At 49.9% G+C, this 25430-nt stretch overlaps 1 protein-coding gene across 6 annotated transcripts in view; it reads right to left on the bottom strand.

Moving 5' to 3' along the window:
- Nucleotides 1-25430, bottom strand: part of ASAP2 (ArfGAP with SH3 domain, ankyrin repeat and PH domain 2) — a 161070-nt gene that overhangs the window by 19713 nt on the left and 115927 nt on the right. For all 6 annotated transcript variants that reach the window (XM_059942262.1, XM_059942261.1, XM_059942259.1 and 3 more), the window contains exons 12-17: nt 21522-21609; nt 15661-15709; nt 15417-15583; nt 13143-13276; nt 5430-5524; nt 75-264 (exon numbers count right to left, since the gene is read on the bottom strand). In XM_059942262.1, coding sequence (XP_059798245.1) covers nt 75-264; nt 5430-5524; nt 13143-13276; nt 15417-15583; nt 15661-15709; nt 21522-21609 — 723 coding nt within the window. The remainder of the gene's footprint in view (nt 1-74; nt 265-5429; nt 5525-13142; nt 13277-15416; nt 15584-15660; nt 15710-21521; nt 21610-25430) is intronic.

Here is a 25430-nt window from a genome sequence, read left to right on the forward strand (position 1 = left end):
ATTTCTGATGACACTGCCTTGCCACTCCCCGCCCTCTCACCCTTTCTTTTCTGTTTGTACAGGTCTTTTCTTACATGTCCATTGGCCAGTGGGATTTTTTCTGTAAGATCCACACCATCAGCGTATGCTTGGAGTAATCCAAAAATGTCTCTTGTCTTGACGGCCTCACAAAGGCTGTGAAGTTTTGCCGCATTATCCGCGTGTCTTTTCCTTGCGTACTTCCTCTCAATGTACTTGGCAGTAATGTAGTCCTTTCTTGCATTCCTGAAATCAAACATAATTGCCTCGTAAATGATTAAGGGCCTCTATTCAAACAGATCCAACATCCATTCATCTATAACTACTTAAAAAACAATCCCGTCCCCCCCTCCCCGTAATAAGCAGCACAGGCAGAAAGACACGAAGCAGGAAGCGGGCGCCGTGTGGCTCTCCCTCGGCACCTGCGTTCACTCAGCCTCCAGGCGCTTTCAAGAGGCCGGAAACCCTCCAGCTGCCAAGACAAGTGGCATCAAGGCCCGGGTCTAAGGGCTAAGCGGCCGGGTCACGGGGCTGGCAGCCCTCATGGGAAGCCTGTCTTCCTGTTTGCGGGCACCGTGCCTGGCAGACAGGCTCACCCCACACCTGATGAACCAAACGGACTGTCCATCTTCGTGGTCTATTTCCTGGTCTTCACGCGGCCTTGTGTGTGCAGACCCCGCCTCTCAAAGGAGCTCGGAGTGGCAGCAACTCCAGGGAAGCCAAAGAAACCCGGGCTCAAATCCTGCCCCACCACAGACTGACGTGCGACCCTGGGCAAGTATGTGGCCTCAAGTCGTCTTATCTGTCAAATGCACACGGCCTGTGAGAAGTGCATGAGCTGACACGTTTGCTGCGCTCACGGCAGGTCCTTAGGGCCTCGGAAAGTACCAATGAACTTGAAAGACAGAGAGCAAGGAAAACAGCAGCTCTTGATCCAGAGGACTCAGCATTTTGCTCCAAGGACTTTAACAAACAGCAGCAGCAACAATAAAAAATGTAGACACGATTTTTGAGGGACAGTAAACACTAATTACTTCAAGTGACAATCAAGTCAGAAGTTCCAAGAAATGACCCAGTGTCCATCAGCTGATGAACAGGTAAACACAATGTGGTGTCCATACAATGGAATACGATTCAGCCACAAAAGGAAGGAAGCACTGACACAGCCCATGATGTGGATGAAGCCTGAAAACGTTAAGTTACATGAAAGAAGCCAAACACTAAAGACCACACATTGTGTGATCCCATTTACTGAAATGCCCAGAACAGGCAAATCTGTAGACAGGTAAGCAGTTGCCCAGGGCTGGGAGGAGTGAGAGGACAGAGTCGGGGATGGCTAACAGGTATGGGGGTTCGTCCTGGGGTGACAAAAATGTTCGAAAATTGCTTGTGGTGATGGACGCACAGCTGTGAATATACTGAAAGCCAGTAAATTGTACTTTAAGTGGGTGAACTGTATGGTATGTGAGTTACATTTCAACAAAGCTCTTAAAAAAAAAAGAATGTCAGGGAAAACCAAATTCCAAATACAAAAACCTAACTTCAGCCAATAGAGCTACCAGGAATATAGGAAGAATGACATGACAGGACTGAGCCTCCTGCTTCTTTTGTCCCCTTTCTGGAAAGTGCGAGGTACACTGGAATTTCACGAGGCCAGGCAGGGGAGGCTGAACTAGAAGAAAGGGCCTGGGTCCCCCCCCACCCCCAACCCCCAAGGCTGGTGGTCAGCTCTGAGAGCGCACAGTCACTCGGGCCTGGCTCTCGGTCACAGGGCCGGATCTCAGCCCGTCTCCCCCGCCGCCCCCCTGCCCCCCCCCAGGTGACTTTGGGCTGGCTACTCAACCTCCGTATCATGAGCACAGCTGCTTGCAGGGCTTTGCAGGATTAGATGAGATGGTGCACTGAGGCCTTTAGCTCAGGGTTTCGGATGCAATTACTGTGGCAGCACAGAATGAAGAGGGGCTGGTGGTGGCCCGGGCAGGTGGGACCCACCAGCTCTTCTCGGCTGGGGCACCGCTCACTCCCACCCTGCCACCAGGGCTGCACCCACCACACCTGCTTCTACTACCATCAGGGGCCCAGCCCCCCCCACGTCAACCCACCAGGCTTCGGGAGCGGGCAGGTCAACTCCAGGCTCCCAGGGCGGCAAACACCACTCCGACTGCCTCACCCGGTAAACCCACCGCCCGGGTGTTTATAAACGCAGCCTCGCGTGAGCCGTGCTGGTGGACTTCACCCATCACCCCACACGTGGACAGCTGCTGCGGGCTTCCAGGTCGCACCGACATGTGCTGTGCATCTGACCCTCACGACAGTGCTGTGAATGTGAGCCCGTCCCCTCCAGCAGCCGGACAGCTCTGGGGGCTGCCCTGCTTTGCTGGGCTGCGCTCTCCTTCCAGGGGCTCCCAGCCGGTGTGACGCTCAGGCTGCTGCTTGGTTCCCGTCTGGGGCTGACAACTGACAACCTGTCTGATGAAACTCTATGGGTCCCTTCTGATGGGCAGCGGGGCTGGACGTGTGTCATGGTTTAGGCGGCTCCATTAATCACTGTGGGACAGTCAGAAAGGGGCTAGAGATAAACTGGACGCTTTACTTTTTAAATGTATTATCCACTTGTCCAGGGCTCTTGGTCCTGTCCCCTGAAGGTCGTCCCTCCACAAGCTCAGGTACAGGTCTGTTCTGGGTGACACCACGCCCCATGGTTTCGTGGAGGGAGTTCACTCTGCCGGAGCGATTCCCCCACCCCCTCTTTTTTTTGGGAAAGGCTAAGGCTTTTGGAGAAAAGGCAATGAACGTAATATAAGAATGCATTTGGCATTCGTGTTCAGAGAGAGGGGCTTCCTATACTCCCGAAGGACAGGGCGTGCACGAGGGCCCTAAATCACAGGAGAGAAACAGTTCTGGCCTCTGGAAGCAGACGCAAACCTGGCTGCCCCCCACCGCCCGCCTACGTGTATCTCTCAACACCCCCCAAATCCACCTGAGGATTCACAGGCCACGAGACAGTCTTTGGCTTCCCTTTCAACAAATTTATCTGCAGATGGTGTGTTGCTCTGAGATAAAGCCAGAGTTACTTTAATCTGCAAGTAAAATATTAGCTTATTTAAGTAGCCACAGAGCTAGGACTTCACCTCTGACTCGTTGATTCATTATATATGCATTTCCCACCACAAGCAACATATTGTGGTGGGAAATACAAAAACGAGTAAGATGCAATTTATTAGAAAAATATGTGTAAATACCTCAGTACAATGTAAAGTGGGATGAACTGCTTTAAAACAGAACTAAATGCTACAGGAGCACTGGAGCCCAGGAGCCCAGTGACTGATTTCAGCTGAGGAGATATCAAAGTAGGTGGCATTTTGCCATCACATTGGTCAACTGCTCTCATTTTGGAAAAACAAGAGGGGGAGGAGTAAACGTCCTTTTCATTTGTGCCAAGGCTGGGGGGCGGGGAGGGGCCTCAATGCAGATGGAAAGTGTATATCCAAGAGTCGCAAGCAGACGGTATTCATTTTTTTAGAATCATCTTGCCCCACAGTAAACAAATTATCTGCTTTTATAAAGTGCCCCTGGTACTTGGAAGAAATTAGTTACCATACACTTTGTCCAAAGTTGATCAGTATTACAGCATTTCGGGAGACCAGTCCCTTCACCGAGAGAGCAGGTGTCCGTTAGACAGTAAGTAAAGTGCCACAGTGGGCCATGATGTTTTCTGTCCTAAACAGATCTTCTCGTATCCCAGGAAGAGTCAGCTCTCCTTGGGGTGACTCTCCAACTGCCACCTGCCCCGGGAGGACCCTAACTTTTCAGGGCGCGTGGAATCAGCGCCCGGCACGTGTGCTGCCCCACTGCCCACGCCCACGGTGAGCAAGCAGGGCTGCCGACACCAACCCAGTACAAGAGGCGTGACCGCCTCACCCCCTTCGCACGTCCCAGCGACTCTGCGAGGTGGGGACGGCTGTACCTCTGTTTCTCTTAGAGGAAAAGGGCTCAGAGAGGTTGACGAACCTGCCCAGGTCCCGCGATCGGGAAGGATGCAGCTTGCTGTGTTCCGTGCTGCCTCTCCAGGTCTGGGTAAGGATACAGATTTGGAACTCGGATCCTCATCAAGGGAGGACAATCACTTTATGAGCCCTGTGCCTGGAATCTAACATCGCACCTCGTCCAGTCTCAAGGAAACGCTTCATCACTGACGTGTGCTCCAGGGCCCGAACGTGAACTGACTCTCACCCAGCACCAACGCACGCTCACCTCAGACGCTGACACCTGGGAGGCTGCGGAATGCACACGGTACCTGCTGCTCCCTGTAGTTTGTCTAAGCTCCCTCACCGTATTAAGTCACCTCACCCAGGCGCAGAGGAACACAGATCCTGGGACCTCAGCTTCCAGAGACCGGCCCCCCACAAAATGTTTCTGCAAAGGGCCAGGAACCACATGTGTCTGCCACGCTCTCCCAGCCGCTGCTCTTCCCCGTCCTCGCCCGAGCCCAGGGGGAGCCCTGCCGGCACTTCTATCTCAGGCTGTTCCCAGGGAAAGGCTGTCCTGGTGAATGAATTTTCTCCTCTCCCTCATCATCTATTTCTCACTTTGCCTCCCCTGCCCAAACCCTCTGACCCAGGCTCGCCACTCAAATGCTGTTCCTCTGGACTGGCCTGCTCCCTCCCGCCCCGTCTGCCTCACCTGCATGGCACTACAGCGGGCAAACCATTCTGCCCTCCTGCAGCAGACAGGCCCCGAGCAGGGCTGCAGTCTAATGGGCCTTGACCAGCTCACTGGTCTCCCGTCCGCCTCCCTCTCAAGGACCAGCGTGATCTGGGTGATTTATGATTTATTTGATTAGACTGGCAGAAGTACCCTCGTGGTCAGCTCTGCCTCAGCGGGCCAGCGGGACGCGTGATGAGGCACGAAAGCTTCTTGATCAGGTTCTGTGCCCACAGTAAAACAGAAACAAAGAAAAGCTTTTTGAAGGAAGCAACACCCTCGACATTTGCACTGGGAAAGAGAACGAGACATAATCATGTATCCAGGACAACCGACCCTCCCCGCGGCTCAGAATTCACACTGAGAGAAGGCAGGTGGGAGAGCGACTGACTCCCCTGCCCTGAGGCAGAAGCGAGGTGGTGCCCACACACCACCAGCAGAGGGCGCCACTCAGGACTCCCCCCAGCCCCTGCCCCCTGGCAAATCCGCTTTCCTCTGGCTCCTAAGAAAAGCTGCCAGACCAAATTTCTACTTGGACATCCAAAAAGGTTAAAGTGACTTTATAAACAACATAGGCTGATTTCTTCCCTAAAGAAGCAAAAATCGATGCACCCAAGCTTGTTTATTCCCCTGCCTCGGGCGGGGGGGTGCCCGGGGACAAGGCCAACCTTTGCTCAGAAAGCGAGAGCAGCCAGCCTCATACTTACATGTCACTGCTCGGGTTGGGTTTGATTGAGTCCTCAGCTGGAAGGCAACACTCCATAACCTCATTGAAGCCTGCATTCCCAATATTCTTGGCAAGCTGCAAAAACAAAAGTCTATTTCAGGGTACTCAATTATTAATACCTTCCACTGCTGCACACGACTCACACAGCTGATGATTTATTTAATGGTCACTAAGAAACAGAGCAATAAAGTGGTTTGCCTTTAATGAAGCTGGACAAAACCCAAACCCCAAAGGTACCCATAAAACTAGAGATAAGAAACAGCATGTCTCTTACAGAGGAGTGTTCTCATAAAACGTCCCCTAGATAGAATGCCTCCACGGACAGGGAGAAGCAGTAACTCGGCCCAGCTCCAGTTTCTATCCTTTCCCCCCACCCCCCAAAAAAGAACCTGTGCTCCAGCTGAAACAGATCTGACAGCCTTTACTTACACCAGCAAGGGGGTGGCTCATACAGCAGGGAGGGCGCTGGGCCAGGAAGCCAAGATTCGGGTTCAAATTGCGGTCCTGTTTCCTGGCTTTGTGACCACAGGCAAGGCAGTTTACCCGAGCTTCAAGTTTTTAATAATAAAATGGAGATACCTACCTACCTACCTTGCCAGGTTGTAATAATGATAAAATGGGATAATTTCTGTAACAGCATTCAATAAACTAGAGCACTAAAAGTGTATCTGTTCCAGTGTAAGGTCCTTACTTGCTGATCAACCTTCTGACTTGTCAGAAATGAGCAGGTTTTCACCAGTGCTCACTGATACAGGCACTGTGCTGCATGCAGCAGGTACGAGATAAACGCCAGGCCGCCCTGGCACGCTCCTGAACGGATGTGCGGATCTGGAGTGACTAGGATCCTTAAGAGCACGGATTTCATCCCACCCCCAGCACCCAGCTCAGCACCTGACCGAGATCGGACTCTTCAATCTCTAACGAAACAAAGAAACCGAAAGGAAGCACCGGGCCCAGTGCTTTGGAGAGAACAGACATTTTCATTTCCACGTTGAAAACGATGCCGTGGGAGCAGCGACACTTCTGGTGCTTCGCCCTCGGTGAGTCACGTGGACACAGGCCGAGGGGGACTCTCTGCGAGGAAAGGCTGAGCCCCAGTGGCCTCTTCTCGCTCCAGGGGGGCCGGCTGGAGCAACAGCCAAAGGGACCTGGCTCAGGTAGGGCCGAACTTCCTGGTGGCAAGTAAGAGGGGATCTTGAGGAAGGCCGAAGGACAAGGGAAACACGCAGTCAGCCTGATAATCGGGTGGGGAGCCTTCCTAATTCTTCCCTGTCCTTGACAAGTGAACAGAGCTTCTGGATGCCCCGAGCCCCAGGCTCTCAGCAGCCCTGCCTTGGGTCCTCAGTCCTCAGCCCTGGCCCCGGGGCCTCAAGGAGACATCAGGTGGCAAAGCCCCAGGCTGCCTCACTGCACTTTCCTGGACACGGGGCTGCCCGTCAGGGTGGTGCGGAGCAGGGGGCCCGGGGCACCACGGAGCCGATGCCCCGACGATTTCGGGGGTGCCTGGTGCCAGATCCAGGCTGAACCTCGGCGTCGGGGCCCCGGTTTAGAGCCAGGCCCACGCTAAGGCCCCACCGTTCAGTGGAACGTGGACACCATCCCGCACCCAAACCGAGTTATCTGCAGGGCAGTGACAAGACAAGCCACAGCACCCGCCCCTGGGAGCCTCCCGGTCTGCAAGCAGATGGCAGGGGGCGCGAGGAGGAGGATTCCCCGGAATCCGAAAGCTGCTCCCCTTCTGCTTGGGCTTGGCTGGCTTACTAGGGGACAGCTGGTCCGGGGAGCCACCATGGCCGAGCGTCACACTCGTCCAACACGGAGAAATATGCCGCCTCACAGCTTCACCAGGCTCCAGCGAATAGTTCAGCCTGCAGAGAACCCTCTGGAACCATCAACAAAAGCAAAGCACTTGCAGATGGAGGCTGCAGGGTCATGTCAAGAAAATGTGCGGTCCAGCAGGCCGCGCGGGCAGGAGCCTAGGCAGCAGGAGGGCTGGTTAAACAGCCCGGACACACACGCCCTCCACTCCCAGAGCCCCATCCCCGGCTCGTGGGGCCGCACCGAGGCTGACGGGGGGCCCTGGGGTGTTCAGGTGCCACGTCCTCAGGGAAGCGAGCCCCAGGACACACACGGAGCCCTCGGGCAGGCTGGGCTCCGGGCATGGCACACAGGCCTGCTCCAAGAGGCTCGGTCTAACGAGACAGAGGTGAACGAAAAAGAAAAAGAAGGGCCCCGTGACGCGGGCTGGACTGAGTGCTATGGAGACGGCAAGGGGCCGGCAGCAGAGCAGGGACCTGGTCTAGACACCCGCTATCCCACACCCCGAATCTGCACGAAGCCCTGTGTGCGTCTCCCTCACGGCACAAGGCGCCCTGAGGATGGGGACCGGGAGTCACACATTCCTGGAGACCTGCAGCACCAACCCTTGAGGGGCCCCCTGAGCCAGAAAGAGGCCATAGGTTTTCTCTAGAAATTGTTTCCAGAGTTTGGGGTGAGGATGGGGAACCTCCTGCGCCCTGTTTTCATGCTTCCAGGTGGAGGGTCACCAGTTCCTGTGACATTCTGTCTTCCTCTGTTTTTAGGCACCGGAGGAAAGAAGCGGACAGTGAGAGAAACGACTTTCCTGCCCGAGGGGCTCAGAAGAACGGGCACCCACAGGAGGCAGCATCGGTGGGTGTGCCGCTCTGCCCGTGCCTGGGCCCCGAGACCGCGTCTGGGGCTCGGCTGCCACCACACGTGTGAACCAGGTCAGCCGATTCTGCTGTTTTCAACCATAAATCAGACCTTTGCTCTCTCAAGTGGTCCCAAATTCATGTAGGGAGATGGGGTGTTAGCTACTGGGCCCCCTCAGGTCCCAGGAGGCTGGAAGGCTTGGAGCGCATGGCACATCTTTAATATACAGGTGGATAAAAAGGCCCGGGGCAGTGAAGGAACCTGACCCTGGTAGGCGAGCTAAGAGACGGCAGTGAGCTCTAAACTGCCGCCTCCAAAGAACGGAGCACGAAAATACCCTGTGGTGCGCGAAAAGAGTTGTGCATCGCGCTTCACCTGCGCCTCTAGAAATTCTGCTTTTGGTATATTTGACAAAGTATATAATACACTCCTTAGTAAGTAGTACAAGTATAACTATACATCACATACATGTATATGTTTTGGTGCTCAATTTTTTCTGATAGGGTTTGTGGCTAAAAAAATTTCAGAGTTGTGATTTAAGAAAAAAGAATAGAACACAGGCTCTGGCCTCCTTTTTAAAACGGGGTTCTTGTTTAGGTTAGATAAGACAAAGGACCTGGGACAATACCTAAGCATAACAGTCACTCAGTAAATGGTAGCTGGTTCTACATTTCTGGCTGCTATTCGCAGCCTGAGAGGCTTCATTTCGGACCCAGGTGAAACCACAGTATGATCTGTGAGGAAGCTCTTGGTTTCTGAGGGCTTTCCTCTCCACTCCCTCTCTCAGATCCAGCTGTTGGCTGGTCTGCTTTATATTTAACAGCTTGTTAACAACTTCATGAGAAAGCAGGAGAAAGTCATAAAATAGGCCCGAGTCAGTAATATGTGCTCCTGGGGGTTTCTGACCCTGTTCTTTGATGGAAGAAGGTTTTTAAATTACTGACTCAAATTCAATTCCATAATACTGAAATTTCCTTTACTAATTTCACTTACGATGTGAAACTGACCATATGATACTAGGACCCTCGTACCAACAATACTGTTTTATGTAGGACCTGAAAATCAGAACTGAAATCGTCATCTTCTATGTTAAGGAGGAACTTTATCTTTTTAAAATTTATGCTTATCAGGAGGTTTTCTGAAAGCAGATTTGCTTTAAAATCTAAGGATCTTAGGCTGGTGCATGCTAGAGTAGTTAAAATGGCACAGCTTCCCTGAACTCTAATCAAATTAATACTTCAATTACCCCAGTTTCTTTCCACTGAGTAAGAAGTGATTCTAGAAGCAGGAGGCAAAGGGAAGGAAAGATGACTGCTGACCAGCCACCTTCACAGATGCTGCTGAAACCCACTCGGTTGACATGGGAATCAAGCATGGCTTGAAACAAAAACAAATTATGAAGGAAATGGTGAAACCGCCACGACATACCATCAGGGAAACTGTTTACAAACCCCAGGCCAGAAAATACTTTACGGAATTAAGCAAAAGACTTCTGTCATGAGGACCACGGTGAGACCATATGGGGGGACAGAAGCTGCACTTTACGGGGTGAGCATCTGTCTATTTAGAACACAATGCCAGCCAGGAAATGAAAATCCCTTCTCGTGTTATCTGCTGTCTCCATCAGGCCGTGCAAAACCCCTCTTCTGTCACAGCACATCTGTGTGTGTGGCTCTGTGACTCTGCTCTAGAAAGCAGCCCTGTCCGGGCTGCAGCCTCGGACGCGCCAGCAAGATATCTTCCAGTTCACCCTCTTATCTCTTTAATAGGGTACAAGGGATCTAATTAACATGTGCTGCCCAAGAAAACGTGTTCTGATAAACACACCAGCCCAAGACCCTGACACCACTGCTCTGTGAACCTGAAAGGTTCACAAACGGAGCAGTCAACCCGGGTGGAGTCTGCCTGCGGATTCACACATTAGGACACGCAGATGATTTTTCTGGAAGGATTTTGTTCAAATCATCTTGGAGGAGAAGGTAGCAACGATAATAATGATAGCTAATACTTTATAGTTCTCACTATGTGCTGGATGTAATTCTGAACACACGCACACAGCCTGTGTGTGTCAAGCCTTCTGGAGGTCTTTTGTTCAGGCACCTGACTGTCTAAGCAAAATAAAAGAACCAGGTGCTCTAAAAAGGCTTGAAATTCTCATGCTTTACAAATGGTACTAACACCTGACACACACCCTCCACCTATTGCTTAACAAAGGGCTGAGGAATAAGGGTCAGAAGGTGGTGTCATGCCCGCAGTAACGGGGTTGGGGTGAGAGGGGGAGACGTCCGCCTCCTGGGAGTGGCCAGACAGGCGAGTTCAGGGGCAAAGAGAGGGTGGGAATAAACCCCACGTGATTCAGGCCTCTGCCCTTTGTTTTTCTGATAACCACTCAGGAAAAGAGGCTTAGATAAGGGAGAGTTTAAAGCTATGGCAGAGATTAGACATCAGAAATATCTGCAGATCTTAGTTAAGCAGCCTCTTCCTGATTTCTCCATAATGGCTGAGAGTTGGTCAAACTTCGAACGCCTAGGAGAATATACAGACAGAGATACAGACGGAGGCTCCAGGAGAAGAAACAAAGATCTGAGCCTGGGATCAGAAGCCAGCTCATCTTTTCATCGAAATGGAAACATTCTCCTTCCAACCGTCTCTGGTGTTTCTCTCTGCAGTAGGCAGTAGTCTCAGGCAGATCGTCAGTTAAGTTTCTGAGACACATTTAAGCAGGTATAACAGATGTGTCAGGATCAGGCTCCTACCAGCTTACACAAGCCAGCTGTTAAACTGCCATTATTAAAAATTACATTATATAAACTCATGATCAAATAAACTATACTAGGGAAGTCCCTGGCGGTCCAGTGGTTAGGACTCCCCGCTTCCACTGCCGGGGCCCAGGGGTCGATCCCTGATCGGGGAACTGAGATCCCATAAGCTGCGTGGTGCAGCCTCAACAAAAAAACAAACAAAAAGACTATACTAAAAACAAAGTAATACTCAAAACTCATCACTTCCTAACTATTTTACTATACTGTTTTTGAAGTTGTATTTGTGCGGCAAACTTCCGACATAATGTGTGCGGTCTTTCCCACCGCACATTCAGTTATCCACACTGTGGCCTGCAAATGGCCACGGTGGGAGCATTTACATCACGTGACCGGGGCTACAAAGCCGGGCTTTTTTCCCTCCCAGAGAGCTGGCGGTTAGACATTTGTCAGGGATGAGGACGGGGAATGAGGAGGGACGGTAGTGACGTTTAAATCCTCTCCACAGGGAGAGTCCTCGAGGCTTAAGCGTGTGAGCTCTGGAATCAGATTAAAGAGCCCTCCACCCCAGATCTGGTGCTTTGATAACTACGTAACCTTGGGCTTGTTAAAACATTCTAAGCCTCAGTTCCTCTTTTGTAAAATGGGGATAATACACCAGGGCCACAGGGCTGGAGTGAAGGGCAAAATGAGCTAAGACACACAAAGCGCTCCGCGAAGTGCCTCGTACAAAATCAACAATTATTACTTCAGCATAAACCACTGAACACTTCCAATTGTTTTAAAAAAAAAAACCACCAGGGCAGTACAGCAACTGCAGTAGTTTACCAGTGCTCATTGAGAAGTAATTTATGTTCCTCTGGAAATATACTGTGAGAATTTCAAATCTATGCCATCACCAGTTACCCAGGATACCGCCTGCACACACACAGCTCTGTGATGGAGGCTGTACGCGTTATGACATTAACTGTAGTGTGTAACCGAGAATACACTGCTGGGTCCCGCCAAGGCTAGCTTAGCTGTAACCTTGAAGCAATCCCTGATACTACTGAAACTGGGCTACCAGAATCCACTCTAGCTTCTCCCAGCTTTGCCTCTCAAGACCGTAAACGAACCCCTTGGAAAGACAGCAAGGATCTGACAAGATAGTTCTAAATGCATCACAAGTTCAGACACGCTGGATCCAGAATAGTCATGGGTACGACTCACGGCCCCCTGAGAGGTCTACTGACCACAGTAACTGGTTTTCTGCCAAGACTCTTGCTCTCGACACTAAAATCCACGGCAATCGACATCCCCTAAATAGTCACCGTCCAATGCCCAGCCACCTCAGGAAACAATTTCAAATACTGCCTTCTCATCAGCAGTTATAGACTTTGGAAACAGTCCGAAGAGCTCATGTTTTAGGTGCCCCGAAGCACCGCCCATGTGTGATACGCTTGTTCCTCGCTTGTTCCTCGGTGGGGCCAGAGTCTCAAGCTCTGAAAGTCACTTTACAGGAAATGCTTCAACCCCCTAATACACTGCATGGCTTATGTGTTATCACCCAACCAACAATGAAACTTTTTTTTTTTTTTTAGAAACAAAGGCAGTAGAAGCAAATACCAGTATCTCTCCCAAAAGGCAACAATAAGGGACAGAGGACAAGTCCACCAGAGGCTTGAGCCAGGTAATGACTGCACCACAGACTCGGCAGACGACTCAGGAAGAATGAGTCCTTCACTGTCTCTGGGCTCTGCACCTGCGTAATGACTGGGGTGAACTGGACTCTGCCACCATCCTATTCCAGAATCTCACACCAGTCTCAACGCTCCTTTATAAGTTCCATTCATTGTATTCATTTAAGGATAAATCTTTGTGGGACTTCCCTGGTGGTCCAGTGGGTAAGACTCCGCTCTCCCAATGCAGGGCGCCCGGGTCCGATCCCTAGTCAGGGAACTAGATCCTGCATGCATGCCACAACTAAGAGTCTGCATGCTGCAACTAAAGATGTCACATGCCACAATTAAGACCCGGCGCAGCCAAAAAAAAAAAAAAAAAAAAAAAAAAAAGAATAAAGCTTTGCAACCCTCAGCTATGATAGTAGTAGCCGAGGAGGAAGAATTATCAATGAGTTTCTAATTGCCCAGATCCACTAGGTAATATCAACAGCTACCAGCCCAGTGGAATTTAAAGAAACAGAAACGGATTCGAGTGCCAAAATGAAAACCTAGCTTTCAGATCATTTGTTTTCACTCCAAAATCAAGGATTTGAAACGTACCAGCAGCTCAGATGTTCCTAACACATCTAGCGTCAGGGACTGCATCCTGGAGTAGTGAACCCCCAGCTCTCGGTGGATCCCAGAACACTCAATGCAGGTCAGAATGCCCAGGTTGGTGGAGAGCCACGTAGGATCTGCCAAAGAGAATGGGGAAAATCGCAGCTTGTAAGGAGAGGGCGGGGGTCAGAATTTTTTTCTTGCATAGTTACTGAACATGGAGTTTTGTTGCATCATTAGCATTTTTTTTTGGATCCTAGACGCAGCTGGAACCCTCCGTTCATCATTAATTACCACCAATTTACACACAATACACACATGTGCACGTATCTACTCTCTGTCCTCTTCCTAGGGCTCCACCTCCCCATCCTTCCATTCATTTGTTAAGCACTCCCAAGGGGCAGGGCTGTGTGTACAAGAATAAATAGGACACGGCGTCCTCTAGTGGCCGAGGGTCCCTGGATACAGACCACCCCCATCACCAACCTGATGGTACCAGCAAAGGGGACAAAGTCTAGCACCACACAGGGGACTGTCTTAACACACGTCTATATGTCAAACATGCTAATAACCGGCAGAGAACACACACTATGTGCTGATGCCATGTTCTGTTCAGCACAGAGTTGAAGCAATTATAGTAGCAATAATAGCTCAAAGTGTGAGAGCTTCAGAAATTACAGGTGCTTTCCCTTAATTTCTCATTTAACACATACAAGAGCGCCTGGAGGCAAACAGGGCAGGTGTCTTCACCATCTTGCTCAGAGAGGTGAAGGGCCTTCCTTGTGTGAGGCTGCAGAGCCAGACTGCAGCCCTGCCTTCATCTGGGCTCAAACCCACACCTGCACCACATGTTTACTTGCTCAGCGAAGCCTCCTAGCCGTGTGCCAGAGTAGGCACTCAAGAAATGCTTGACGGATGAATGCTGAATTTACTGAAAACACGGAATTCAAAATAAAACATTCTTGAGCACATGATCACAGCCCAGAAGTACAATTCTCTTTAGAATTGCTTGTTGCCCTCAGAAACTCATAGGAGGCAAATACTGCAACCTTGGTCACTAGTTGATTGCAAAGCTATTTTTAAAATGTTCAAATTATAAACATTTTATCCGAGTTCGGAAATACTCCTGGGCACTGGTGTTTTCACTTCACTAGACCTATCCTACCGAATCGACTGTGTCATGCTTTTGGTGGGTATGAGTGTACATTTAGACTGCTTTATATCACTCAGACTGTCTTTTAGCATTTTAAAACAAAAATGTCATAGCTTTGATTCCTTATAAGAGTGTTTTAGAAGTCCAAGTACTACACTGTCCTCGTCTAAGAAAAAGCACAATTCGCTACCTTCACTCCCTGCAGCGTGTCCTGCCAAAGGTATGTTTTTAACGGTCCGAGACCCCATGAGGTAATTCCTCAAATTACCCCCAAATACAGCCTCCACGGTAACAGGAACCCACGGCACTTCTCAACTGTCCACTCTATTTTCGATGCGCCTTTTTTAAGATGGAAGTTGTCGCAGAACGAGGGGAACGAAAAGGCACACGGCCACCCTAAGCAGCCCACAGCGTCTCTCATTCCACGACGTTCAGGGAACGCTCCTCCACAGCTCCCCTAACACCGGCCCATCTGAGCTACAGGAATAAGTCAGCTCATTAAACGCTTAAAATACTGGTTGTTAAAATCTACCATAGTTTATGTCCATTGAACATGAAACCCCAGGAGGCCTTATCAAAACACAGAAATAAACACCTCATTTCACGGAATGTGGCAGCTGGCCGGGGCTCACAGACAATCGCCACTGGTCCCTTCATCTTCCAAAAGGGGAAACTGACATCTAACAAAGTAAGTGGCTCTTCCAGGGTCACAGACTACACGGCAGCTTAAAGTTACTGCAGAAGTTCTACACAGCGGTACAAAGGGAGGATGGATTGAATCCCGGAAAAAGCCGCAGCCTGGAGCCAATACAATGACCGGATGACCCTGGTTCCACCCTCGCTGTGTGCTTCTGTTTTCATTTCTCAAAAAGCATTTAAACCGCTTCAGCTCTGTGGGGCCCTCTCCCCGCAGGCCTGCTCTGAGGGCCCAGAGGCAGGCATCTTCCCACCCTTTCCCCCACTTGGTCTGCGCACAGTTCAGTAAGCATCTGTGCGACAGCGTGAGCTCAGGCTGGGCTGCGCTGAGCTTGGCGTTTGAAATGAAAGGGAAAATCAGTGACTGGCTTCTGTGAATCGGAACAGGATTTAAACGTCCTAGAGCTGGGAGGGGGTGGCTGGGTCACCTGGCGCCCCGCAGTCGCAACACACGTCATTGCCTGTCATCCTCTGGACCTCGGAGATGATCTCCTTTGTCAGTTCTTGGACTATGTTATTTTCTCCCGTATTGTCATCTCCCTTAAATGCATTGTTTAGAGCTTCTTCTTTGCTGTTTTGCAGCACAGACATCCATCTAGAAAAATAACAGTGACGCTGTGTTAAATCCCGAGGACAACTGCCCTTCCAAGGTCCCACCCCCAAACAACTTACATTTGACATTCCTGTTCGTCCTCTGCTTGAAAGTGGTATGTCCTGTCATCTGCACGGCAAGAGGGGTTTCATCAATTGTGAGCCCGGACAGTAATCCATACATAATTCCAAAAGAAAGTGGTTTGTAATTAACCTCAGGAAGAGTCTAAACTCTGCTACGAAGTCAATTGTATACAACCCAGCACCCCTCCCTGCCCTTTACAAGCCCTCGCCTGGGAACTGTGGCTTTCTCATGCAAATTATCGAGGCAGCTCTGTTCCTCCATTCCAGTCTAAAGAGAAGCAACTTCCAAAAACTGAAGCTCTTCAATGAAAACCATCACTATCCTTTCAAAAGCTTTTTTTTTTTTTTTAAACTTGCTACAGAGTTGGCCCCCAATTGTTATGGCCCTTTGAATAGTAAAAGCCTTATCTAAAGTGAGTATCTTACAAGATTTCTGGCTTTCTTAGCCCAAAGTGTATAGCCTCAGTCCAGTTGTGGGAAAGCATCAGAGAAACCCAAACTGAGGGACATATGACCAAAAAACTGACCAATAATTTTCAAAGTATCAAAGTAATGAAAGACAAGGAAAGATACAGAACTGATATAGACTGTAGGTGACTAGGGCGAAATAACAGCAGCAATGTGGAATCCTGGAGAGAATGCTGGAACAGAAAGAGGACACTAGTGGAAAAAATGGTAAAATCTGAATAAGATTCTTAGTTAACAGCATCACACCAATGTAAATTTCCTGGTTTTGACAGTTGCAGATATGGCTGATATTATATACTAAATAGTAATTGACAACCTGTACTATGCTGTCAGTATTAGGGGGCAGCTGGGTAAGGGATATACAGAAATTCTTTGCCTACAATCAGTCCAAAAACGAAGTAAAAAAGAAAATTAAATTTAAAAAACAAAAAAGAAAAAAAAAAAGGGAGGAGATCCAACTTCTGCAGATGGCAGAGCAGTGACAGGCAGGGACTGTCCTTGGGGTTCCCAGTAAACATCGTGCCCCTCAAAGTGAGTGAACATTGTGGCCTTTACACTCCTGAAAGCACTTTAGTTCTTAGGATAATTTTTGGTGAGCTGACTGGGAGGAGGCTGAGGCCCAGAGAGGTTAAGAGGCAGGAACAAGCGCACCCCGTGGCCGAGGGGTCACGTTTTGACCCCGGCTCTGATCCTCTTCCTTCCTTTTTTCCTGACACGGAGGGGACACCCCGCACCCTCTATCCCCAGCCTGTTACTGAGGAAAGGAACAGGGTTTAAGAGAACTGTGCCAAGGGGCTTCCCTGGTGGTCCAGTGGTTAAGAATCCGCCTTCCAATGCAGGGGACGCGGGTTCCATCCCCGGTCCAGGAACTAAGATCCCACAGGCCTCGGGGCAACTAGGCCAGCGCGCAGCAACTACTGAGCCCACGCCCTCTGGAGCCTGTGCGCAACTAGAGAAGCCCACGTGCCACAACGAAAGATCCCGCATGCCACAACTAGGACCCGGCACAGCCAAAAATAAAATAAATACTTTAAAAAAAAAAGAGACCCGTGTCTAGTTCAGAAAAATAAACTTAATCCTGTGATTCAAATGTTAGTGGTCAGGTGCTGGGAAGGGAGGCCGCTTTCCCTGCCCCCGCTCTACCTGGTGTGCAGAGCCTTACCTGCGGGAGGACCGGAGCGGGCAGGTCCACATCCACTCTAAGTGGATCTCAGAGTCCTCGGGAAGCCATGACCATGACAGGTTACACCAGAGGACCGGGTCTGACATCAGGCCTAAAACCTTCCAAGTTTTCCCTGAGCCACTTCATGGTCAGACCAGGCACAGATGCCGCAGGAAAATCAAGGAGATGGGGGAACAACCCATTTCTGTGGCCAATTCTTCATTTTAACACGTGAATGGTGGAGAAGCAGGGGAAATTCTCTGTGAAAATTTCCAAATAAGAATTCCCTTGTATGGAACCCTCTTGCACTGTTGGTGGGAATGTAAACTGATACAACCACTATGGAGAACAGTATGGGGGTTCCTTAAAAAACTAAAAATAGAATTACCATATGGCCCAGCAATCCCACTACTGCGCATACACCCAGAGAAAACCATAATTCAAAAAGACACATGCACCCCAATGTTCACTGCAGCACTATTTACAACAGCCAGGTCACAGAAGCAACCTAAATGCCCGTCGACAGACGAATGGATAAAGAAGGTGTGGTACATATATACAATGCAATATTACTCAGCCATAAAAAGAAACGAATTAGGGTCATTTGTAGAGACGTGGATGGACGCAGAAACTGTCATACAGAGTGAAGTAAGTCAGAAAGAGAAAAACAAGTATCGTATATTAACGCATATATGTGGAATCTAGAAAAATGGTACAGATGAACCGGTTTGCAAGGCAGAAACAGAGACACAGATGTAGAGAACAAACCTATGGACACCAAGGGGGGAGAGTGGCGGGGGGTGGTGGTGGTGGGATGAACTGGGAGATTGGGATTGACATGTAGACACTGATGTGTATAAAATAGATAACTAATAAGAACCTGGGGGTTTCCCTGGTGGCGCAGTGGTTGAGAATCTGCCTGCCAATGCAGGGGACACGGGTTCGAACCCTGGTCTGGGAAGATCCCACATGCCGCGGAGCAACTAGGCCCGTGAGCCACAATTACTGAGCCTGCGCATCTGGAGCCTGTGCTCCCCAACAAGAGAGGCCGTGACGGTGAGAGGCCCGCGCACCGCGATGAAGACTGGTCCCCGCTTGCCGCAACTAGAGAAAGCCCTCACACAGAAACGAAGACCCAACACAGCCAAAAATAAATAAATTAAAAAAAAAAAAAGAACCTGCTGTATATTAAAAAAAAAAAAAAAATTCCCTTGTATGGATACTCTTTCAAGATGCCTTTACACCAAGAACAGTTTCTAGCAGATTCAACTAGAGGGAGGAGAAAAGAGGAAGTTTCCAGAGCCCTGCTGTGAGGTATCCTGGGAAGGGCTGCTTCTCTGCCCCAGGCTCGGGCTCCAGCGGGCCACGAACCCTCCATGTGGACCTGGAGAGGCACCCTGTGGGTCCATCCCACTCAGGGGACTGACCTAGATCACGTGCACCTTCTCCTACACCTCCCACCCCAACCTGGCATGACTGCACGATCTGAGGATAATGGCTCAGGACTTGAATTTGTAAACAGTGGGGTCAATCTGAGGGCAAGAGGACTGCACAAGCTCCAGAAGGGCTGGCCTTGCCACAGGGACGTCCTCCTTGGGAAGCCAGGCCCACCGACGGCTTGATCTGGGCGGGGAGTCCCCGTCTGGGGGAAAGATCGGTAAAGGAGGACTCTGCAGGGGAACAGCTGAAGCCAGCGGCCAGTCTGTTCCTCCCGGGCTCTCCGGGTGATTCCAAGCTGGCTTTGCAGGTTGAGGGACAGGAAGAAGGGGCGGCTCCTCGGGGCCTGGTAGACTCACACCGGAAACAGCATCCTCGCTGCCCACCTCCAGCTTGACTTTCACTTCTCCAGCCACCCAGATGTTCCACGAGCACAAAGGTGTCTCGGGGATACGCGTGTGCCCCAGCAGCCCGGTCAGCAGGTAGTCAGACCCGAAGCCAGGCCCCCACCTCTCAGGTCACGGTTTTCTCGCTCTGCAGTGTCTCCCTTGATGGTTCCTGGGGGGGTGGGGGGGGGATCCTGACCAGTTTCGACGTTTCTCTGTAACGACCCAAACCCACGTAGCGCTGCAACAAAGCACTGCCACTACACACCCCCCCAGGGCAGCATCACCTCTTGAAAACTAGCTGAGGATGACAAGTGTGTAGGACCGGGATCCATTCTACCCACTGGAAGACAGTGGCAAGAAGACATGAGAGCATTTTTCAAAGACGACAGTGGACTCTGGCAAGTTCACCGCAGCGCCTAGGACTAGACTCGGTAAGCCCTCCCGGGTGCCGGAGGCCGGAAGCTCTTGACCGAAGGTATGTATCATGTCAGGCACCAGAGCAAAGACACTGATGGAATCTTGCAAATGTCAGGTGGCCAGAGCGCGAGCACAGAACCAGATGCCCGCAGTAACTCACGCCTGTAGCAGCAAGGCACGCTCACACCTACCGATCCTCCTCGGGGCCTGGCCAGCTGTTCAAATGTGTATGCTGGGAGGCTTCGGAGTCATCTACACGCCTGAAAGAGATGCTTCTGCACACGTGGTCTCTGACGGGGGCCCCATAGGGGTGCTGGAGCGACCGGGGCAAGCGAGGGCGTGCGGGCCCCCCTCCCCGTGCGCAGAACTCACACTCCGTGACTAACCGTCGATCAGCTACTGGAGGGGAATGCGCCACTTCTCATGAGTTACTGCTTCAGAAAATGAAAGGCCGCAGCCCTCCAAGTGTCCCCTAGACACTGGCTGACGTCAGGTACGACCCCCAAGCTGTCTCCCTTTAACTGTCACTTTTTATTGCCCTCCAGGGGCACATTTTAAACCACGGTCAATCCTCCACATTCCACACCGTCCTGAGTGAGTGAAGGACCTGCGAGTGAGGAGGGTAAATGAATCTGCGGGCCTGACTACACTGAGCAGGGACACAGGATTGGAAGCTGGAGAGTCAATATTTATTCTGCAAATCGGTCTGGAAGCTGAAGATCAGAGCAAACAGCACCCAAACCACACACCGCACTGCTCAACGTGCTCCTGCAGCTCTGCACCGGGCGCATGAGAACAGGACACCAGCCCGGGCCGCTGGACCAGGTGCATTAGAACGGGACACCAGCCCGGGCCGCTGGACCAGGTGCATTAGAACGGGACACCGGCCCGGGCCTCTGGACCAGGTGCATTAGAATGGGACACCGGCCCGGGCCTCTGGACCAGGTATATTAGAACAGGACACCGGCCCGGGCCGCTGGACCAGGTGCATGAGAACAGGACACCGGCCCAGGCCTCTGGACCAGGTGCATGAGAACAGGACATGAGCCCGGGCCTCCGTCTCCTCCCCAAGCACAGAGGAGCCGGTAATCATTTCCTCTAAGTTTGCTGTGAGCATTAAATTACATAGTAACTTCCTACCCTCGATAATACAACCCAACACACATCTTAAAAAGCAGCCACCTCATGCTCGGGATACTGAGGCAAATAAGACAGCACTCATCTTCCCAAAAGGCACGGTCTGGAGTTTTCCTCTATAAATATAACTCTTGTGCCCAAATCCCCAATGACTGCCTTTTGAAAGGGGAGCTGGCCCTTTCCTTCCCCGAAACTGTAACTCTGCCACCGAAAACTGCGAAGACCAAAAGGCCATCATATTTCTTTAAGATATCGCTCGCCCTTTCCCTCTTCCTTAGGCGATGCTGAGAGGCCACTTGCCACAATGGATGGTTCTGTGGCGGTTCTTCTGGGTCTGCCACAAAGACGAGCAGCACAGGAGCAGAAACACTAATTCTGGGGTGGGAAGACAAGCAGATTTCAACCTGAAAGTTTCAAGAGCTATGCCGGGGACCTCATCACATCAGCGGTGCAGCAGTTCGAACAGCGCCCAAGTTAGGGGAGCTCTGATGACAGAACTGCCCTTTTTTATAGTGAAGTGAAGGGATTTTTAGGCTTGAGGGCTGATCTAGTATAATCTCCTTGTTTACGAATAGGAAACCTGAGTCTTGGGAAGCTGAGAGGACGTGCCCAGGTTTACAGATCCCGCGAGTGGAGCAAGGCCGTCCGCAGATTCAAGCCCTGAACCGAGAGACCAGCAAGCAGACCATCACCAGCGGAAATAAAAAGCACGCAGTCACCTGAAATAAAGGGCTTTCTCTTTGAAAACCAATTCTTTAAATTAATGCACTGTCTGAAATGGGGTTGATGCCCTAGACGAGAGTGTAAAATAATTTCTCTGCAGCACAGCGTCTGAGAAATAAACTTACGTGAAATTAGGTCAAAACACTTCTTCTCCTCAGGGTTGGTTTTCACTTGGCAGGTTAATAGGTTAAGCTTTGCAGGAGGCCGGTTTGCCTGTTGAAAGACAAAAAACAGAGATGGGTGGAAGGGAATGGGAAACCACAGTATCATTCCTCATTAAAATATAGCAAGAACAGGTTCTCACTGGCTTGCAAAGATAGCTATCAGAAGGCAGGCTTTTATGTGGAAGGCATGACAGAGGCACATCACAGGGTGTCCCTGGACCTCAGCTCCCAGGGGGCAGCTGCCCCTCCCTGCAAGGGACACTGGGGGCCCACACACCCACCCAGACAGGGGTACAAGTGATGCCAGCCCAGCTTTGAGGTCAAGGGCAGTGGGCTCCCCTAGATCAAAATGCTCCCTGGCTAAAGCTCAGAGACATTCCGTCCTGATCAGCTGGGAACATGGGCATCCAGATCAATTTCTGGTGATCTTAAAAGTGTTTTCCTGAGTATAAACACTCACTTGCAGGGAAAGTAACCTCACAGCACAAAAGTGACAGAGAAATTATAAATAAATATATATATATATATATATATATATATATATAAAATGACAGATGACAGATTCATAATCCTTAATGCCAGCCATCTGTCGCTTAAATTTCAACAAAACCCACCTCGTTCACATACGTGTCCACCCACCTTCCGCCCTCCACACACAATGGTAACAAGAGATTACAATACGTTTTTGTCAGAGATGTGTCAAAAATGACTATTTCATTACCATTTCAGAAACTATCATAACTCGTCCAAAAAAGCAAAGGGCAGAAGATAAGATAATTTCAGAAAAAAAAAGAATTCTGAATGGCGAAACGCCTCTCAGAAATCTTGGAGAAATATTCAAATATGAAAGGCTTATCTTACCCACCCACCAAGCTGCTAAAGGAAAGACCAAATAAAATGTCTTAGAGTTCAGTTGTTCTTGTTTACCCCTTCCCGTGGCCACCAGCCATGTCAAGAAATTGTAAAAGCTTGGATTTGGGATTAATCGAGATACACACTCACATGCGTCTACATCTGGGCGGACCTGCATTTATAGACCCCTCTCCACTGAGCTCAGAGTCAGGGGTGAGGCAGCGTGGCCTCCGTTACAACAGGACTGACCCTTGCAGTGTGAACAGCTGGGTTTGAGGACAGCAATCTGGGACAAGCAGAAGCTGGACAGACAGGGTTGGACCAGACTCTCCTGGTTCACGGCTGTGCTGACACCTCTTACGTGGAAATCACTGCACGTTCTGCAGTCTGCCGATGCCTGACAGACGCCCTTGGGTCATCAGAAATCAGTATTCAAAGACACCAAGCTCTGCCTGATCTTGCAAACCTGGACAATTCCAAGTAGAAGTACCATCAATCCTATTTTTGATCTTTATTAATAGAATGAACTGGCTCGTCCAGGAACCAGTACACCAGATGATATGTTTCTACAGTAGGAGACCACGGCACGAATGCAACCAAGCGCTCTACCAAGGTGTTCAGCCCATAAAAAAGTATGTGCCTATTCCATCACCTCATATGGTCACACAACTACACAGGTGCATTTAGGTGATGTTCCTGTACTTCCAAATGCTGGTGTCCACTGAGGCTTAGAAGCAGGAGCAGTGAAGGGGGTGATGCGCTTTGGTAAATACAGGAAACTTCCATGGACAAGAAGATGATTTTGAATAATAATAGCTACCTTCACTCAGTTGCTGCTGCTGCCATTGTTATTAACCTATTCTGTGCTTACCTGAGGCAGGCACTGTTGTAAGCATTTTTAATGAATTAACTCATTTAATTTTCCCAGCTGCGCTCTGAGGCAGGAACTACTCCACATTTATAGATGAAAATACTGTCCCCGACAGACTAAATAATTTGATGCAGCTTATACAGCTTGGGAGCAGTAATGCCAACGTTCAAACAAGGCAGCCCGGCCCCAGAGCCCAAGCCCTTCACGGCCACTCTCTCCTGCCCTTGCCATGGCTTCCTGGGAAGCAGAGCCACTTCCCAGGATTACCTCTAAGTATCTCAAGTGCTGCAAAGAACCACACTGCAGTGAGTACTCCCCCTGCCCCGCCAACCTGCCTTCTTCCGTTTTCCCTGTGCTACTAGGAAAGTTGTTCATTCTTACTGAGACACAACTACCCTCAAAGACAGATTTCTTACTTCACAGTGTATGCACCACAAAATATGGAAAAATATCCAGTGCCTATATGTGAAGTAGGAATAATGATAAAGGTATAAATGTGGCTACTATTCAAAAAGGACAACCGTGAGAATGGTCCACAAAACCTAGAAGCTGCCCATCTTAAGCTGTTCCAAGTTTTACATTAATAATTGGCTTGCTACTGGCCCATTCAGGTTAATGATTAGCTGACAGCAAGGCTGTAAGAAAAATTCACAGGAGAAAAATTTTAAATAGAGAACATTCTATCCATTAAATTCCCTCCCTGCTACAATTTGGGGAAAATGCTGTCATCATGAAATTCAGCTATAGAACAGGTCTATCTAATTCATCAGATACCAGTGTTCCTTGAGAGCCTGATTTGAGAAGCCTTGGTTTAGTAGAAAACTCAGCAAGGAGCAGGAAACAGACCCTACAGCCCTGTTTGCCATGAAGACACAGATTATTAGTGAAGCTCCCATTTTAGTCCATTTTAGTTTAGGCCATTCTATTTTCCTCCAATTTGTCAGGCTTTTAAAAGGAAGTTTATAGTCTTCCTTCTGCATGACTGATGATCATTTAAAAATTTTTTTTAGATTCTGTAAAACACAACAGACATTTCTTCCAGCTGAATGCAGTCTCCAGCCTTTGGCGGTGTGGAAAGCGACAAATTTGGCAAAGAGGATATCTAATTAGAGTCATTTTGTCCCAAGGATAACTTCTTTCCAGGGCCAGAAAACACAATTAGCCTTGTCTCACGGGGAGTACCAACTTGGGCTTTCTACTGAATTCATCCCAGATGCTATGACTGTCCCTCTGCTAAAATACAGAATACAAGCATCTCACGTCCTAAACTGTCCCTTTTTTCCTGACGGTAAATTAACAAACATACTCAGGGAGATGCTGGCTGAACAGGTAAGCCACGCAAGGAGCCAAATCCAAACCAAACCGAACCAAACAGGCATCTCTCCACTCTCTTCCTCGGTGGAGGTTAATTCACATCACAGTGTGTGAACGCTCTGTAGCGGTGCAGCAGCACTGGGGTGTCGGGATCTGGCCTCCCAGAGCATGCAGGGTACCCCGCAGCAGAAAGAGGGCTGCCACAGGGACCCACTCATTTCCCAGGCGAGGCAGCGGGACGGAGCCCCCGCCTGCCACTCCGCTGGGCTGCAAGGCAGCTAAAGGCAGGAGGCGGCATCCAGAGAGCGGGACTCCCGAGAGAGGGATCCCCCCAAGGGCGAAGCACTAATACAACATGCGAGCGGCGTGACAAGCTGAGCTCTCTGCATGCTAGTAAAGCTAGTTATAACCGTACCATCTGCCAAAAACTGGGGCAACCCATCAACATTTAAAGAAAACTAAGCCTCCATGTCTTCTGAGAGGAAGCTCAAGCAACAGAAATGACGAGACCCAAAGTTTATGCTGTCAGCAAAGGATTACCAGACCTGCTGTCACTCCTGTGATCGCGGGGAGAACCACTCTTTGGCTTAAGCCGAGGCCCTGGGTCTAGTGGACACGCCAATGAAGCAAATATCCCAACTGGCTTTAGAGCTGTAAACAAGCATGAAACGAAACCCAGTCTTGTTTTATGAGATTTTCTGCACTGAGGCAGTAAACCTGACTCAAAACAGAGTAGAATACAATTCGAAAGCAAATCCCAGAATCGCAGGTGTTAGGGCAGGAAGGGAACCTGGCCTTCATCCAGTCTAACATTCTCCATTTTAAACAGGAGT

Source organism: Balaenoptera ricei, chromosome 13 (genome assembly GCF_028023285.1).
Source record: "Balaenoptera ricei isolate mBalRic1 chromosome 13, mBalRic1.hap2, whole genome shotgun sequence".
Taxonomy (NCBI): Eukaryota; Metazoa; Chordata; class Mammalia; order Artiodactyla; family Balaenopteridae; genus Balaenoptera; species Balaenoptera ricei.